At 43.8% G+C, this 3231-nt stretch overlaps 1 protein-coding gene across 1 annotated transcript in view; it reads left to right on the forward strand.

The window, feature by feature from the left end:
- LOC107490840 (uncharacterized) overlaps positions 1-3231 on the forward strand; it is a 7721-nt gene that overhangs the window by 1457 nt on the left and 3033 nt on the right. Inside the window, exon 2 of the mRNA XM_052261879.1 lies at positions 22-1409. Coding sequence (XP_052117839.1) covers positions 22-1409 — 1388 coding nt within the window. The remainder of the gene's footprint in view (positions 1-21; positions 1410-3231) is intronic.

The following is a 3231-nucleotide window of genomic DNA, read 5'->3' on the forward strand; positions in this document are numbered from 1 at the left end:
TGATACTGCTGAATCCAATAGGGCAGTTTCTCCACCACTTGGAGCGCTTCGACAAAGGCCAAGGAGCCAAAGGATAGCTGATAGGCGCGAAGGAGAGATACCCCGCGAGAGAGTTCAAGAGAACCCCGCAGTAAGAGAGGCTCAACCGGACTTAGCAGCTGAATTGAGGGGAATGAATCAAACTCTTAATGCGGTGTTACAGGTTCTAACAAATCAAAATAGGGGTGAAGCGAGACTTCCTAATGCGCCAAATCCTCAGCCTCATAGGGTTCATCAATTGTTTGGGGATCAAGAGCCGCCAATTGAAAAGTATTTGAAGTTGAATTCGTCCACTTTCAATGGAGATTCATTGGATGAAGATCCACAACAATATCTAGAGGATGCAAAGAAAGCTATTCGAGCTCTCAAGTGCACCAAGGAATGGGCTGTTGAGTTAGTGTCCTACAACTTGCGTGGTTCAGTAAGGTATTGGTATGAGTCTCTTCTTGAGAGCAAAGAAGCAGCTGGACTTCCTCCTCCTTCTTGGGAAGAGTTTACTGAAGAGTTTCTTGCTCGATTCTATCCAGCTAACAAGCAAGCAGAAGATGCAATTGCCTTTGAAAGATTAAGGCAAGAGAATATGACAGTGACTGAGTATGCTAAGGAGTTTACTAGACTTTCTAAGAGTGCTCCGTACTTGGTGAATTCAGAAGAGATGAAAGTTCGTCGTTTCGTTCGTGGATTGGCAGAACCTATGTTCACTACTCTTATGCCTGAAGTCGGACGCATGTCTTTTAAGGATGTCCTAAACTCTGCCTATGGAATTGAAGCTGGGATAGCGGAGAGAAATGCTTTTAAGGATGTTGGTAAGAAGCCTAAGATGAAGGGACAATTTTCTGGTGGAGCTAGTTTAGGAGGATTTCAGTCTCATCATGGTCAGACTAATCAGCAAGGTTATTCGGGGTATCGAGCTCGTCCTCAAGCATCTTTTGGTGGGGTTGCTTCTTCTGGATCTGCTCCCATGAGTGTTTCGAATCCCAGACCTTTTGTTAAGAGCACCTCTCAATCTAGTGCACAGGGTTCAAATCAGACAAGGCCAGCTCAGCCCTATTGTCTTCAGTGTGGGAGTTACCATTCCGGTATATGTTTCAAGGCTACTGGTGCATGTTTTGGTTGTGGTCAATCTGGTCATCTTAGGAGGGATTGTCCAAATCCTAGAGGAGGCTTTGCTCCAGGTATTGCACGTTCTACAACACCAATGCCATCATCTTCAGCTATGTCTCTTGGAAATTCTTCTGGTCCTAGTGGCAGAGGAGCAGGTGGCAGGGGTCAGACTTATAACAGAGGAGGGAGCCAAAGAGGAAGAGGTCAGGCACGTGTGTATGCCTTAACACGTCAAGATGCTCAAGCTTCTCATGCTGTGGTGGCAGGTACTTTACAAGTTTGTTCTTTAGATGCTCGAGTGTTATTTGATACGGGTTCTCATTATTCATATGTATCTCCACATCTTGCATCTCGTTTCGGTAAACAACCTGAACTGTTATCCCACCCATTTCATGTTGGCACTCCGCTTGGAGTCTCCACGATGGTTCGAGTCGTATTTCGGTCTTGTGTTGTTAGAATTAATACCGTTGAAACCTTAGCTGATTTGATCCTTTTAGAACCAATGGAAGATATTGATGTCATCTTAAGCATGGATTGGTTAGCAGCTTGTCATGCTGATGTGGGCTGTTACTCCAAAACTGTGAAGTTTGACATACCGGGTATCTCACCTTTTGTTTTTAAGGGTGATGACTGTCCCACTTTAGCTAGCATCATCTCATCTATGAGTGCTATGCAATTGATGGATAAGGGAAACCAAGGATTTCTGGCAGTTGTTAGATATGTTGATGCCGAAGTGCCTAGTCTTGATCAGGTTCCTATTGTTAGAGAATTCCCTGACGTGTTCCCTGATGAGCTACCGGGGATGCCGCCTGACCGTGAAGTTGAGTTTTCTATAGAATTGGCTCCGGGAGTCCAACCTGTGTCCATTCCTCCCTATCGTATGGCTCCAACTGAGTTACGAGAGTTAAAAGTTCAATTGGAAGATATGCTAGAGAAAGGATTCATTCGTCCTAGCACTTCTCCGTGGGGAGCTCCTGTTCTATTCGTAAAGAAGAAGGATGGAACGATGCGACTATGTGTGGATTATCGTCAGCTCAATAAGATAACTGTTCGCAACAAGTATCCATTGCCAAGGATTGATGATTTGTTTGATCAACTTCAAGGAGCTACCTGTTTCTCAAAAATCGACTTGCGTTCAGGGTACCATCAATTGAAGATAAAAGAGGAAGACATTCCAAAAACTGCTTTTCGTACTCGCTATGGGCACTATGAGTTCTTAGTAATGTCCTTTGGTCTGACGAATGCGCCTGCAGCTTTCATGGACTTAATGAATCGAGTCTTCAAACCTTTCTTAGATCGCTTTGTTATCGTCTTCATCGATGATATCTTGGTGTATTCGAAAAATGATACGGAGCATGAGTATCATTTGAGGATTGTGTTACAAACCTTAAGGGATCACAAGCTCTATGCTAAGTTTTCTAAATGTGAGTTTTGGCTTGATCAAGTGACATTCTTGGGGCATGTGGTATCAAAAGATGGAATCATGGTGGATCCAAAGAAGGTTGAAGCCGTTCAAAAGTGGCCAAGGCCTACTACAGTGACAGAAATTCGTAGCTTTCTAGGGTTGGCCGGCTACTATCGGCGATTCATCAAGGACTTCTCGAGAATTTCGACACCATTAACCAAGTTAACTCAGAAGAATGTGAAGTTTCAATGGTCAGAAGCTTGTGAGGAAAGTTTTCAGACACTTAAGGCTTGTCTAACCTCAGCACCAGTTCTTGTTTTACCTTCTGGGTCTGGGGGATTCTCAGTCTTTTGTGATGCATCTCGGATAGGACTTGGTTGTGTATTAATGCAGCATGGCCGCGTTATTGCCTATGCCTCGCGACAACTCAAGAAGCATGAGCAAAATTATCCAACTCATGACCTGGAAATGGCAGCGGTTGTCTTTGCTTTAAAGATTTGGAGACACTACCTTTATGGTGAGACCTGTGAGATCTATACGGATCACAAGAGTTTGAAGTATATATTCCAACAAAAGAATTTAAATTTAAGGCAACGGAGATGGATGGAGTTGCTAAAAGATTATGATTGTACCATTTTCTATCATCCTGGAAAGGCAAATGTTGTAGCAGATGCCCTCAGTAG

The sequence above is a fragment of the Arachis duranensis genome, chromosome 5, assembly GCF_000817695.3.
Source record: "Arachis duranensis cultivar V14167 chromosome 5, aradu.V14167.gnm2.J7QH, whole genome shotgun sequence".
Lineage (NCBI taxonomy): Eukaryota > Viridiplantae > Streptophyta > Magnoliopsida > Fabales > Fabaceae > Arachis > Arachis duranensis.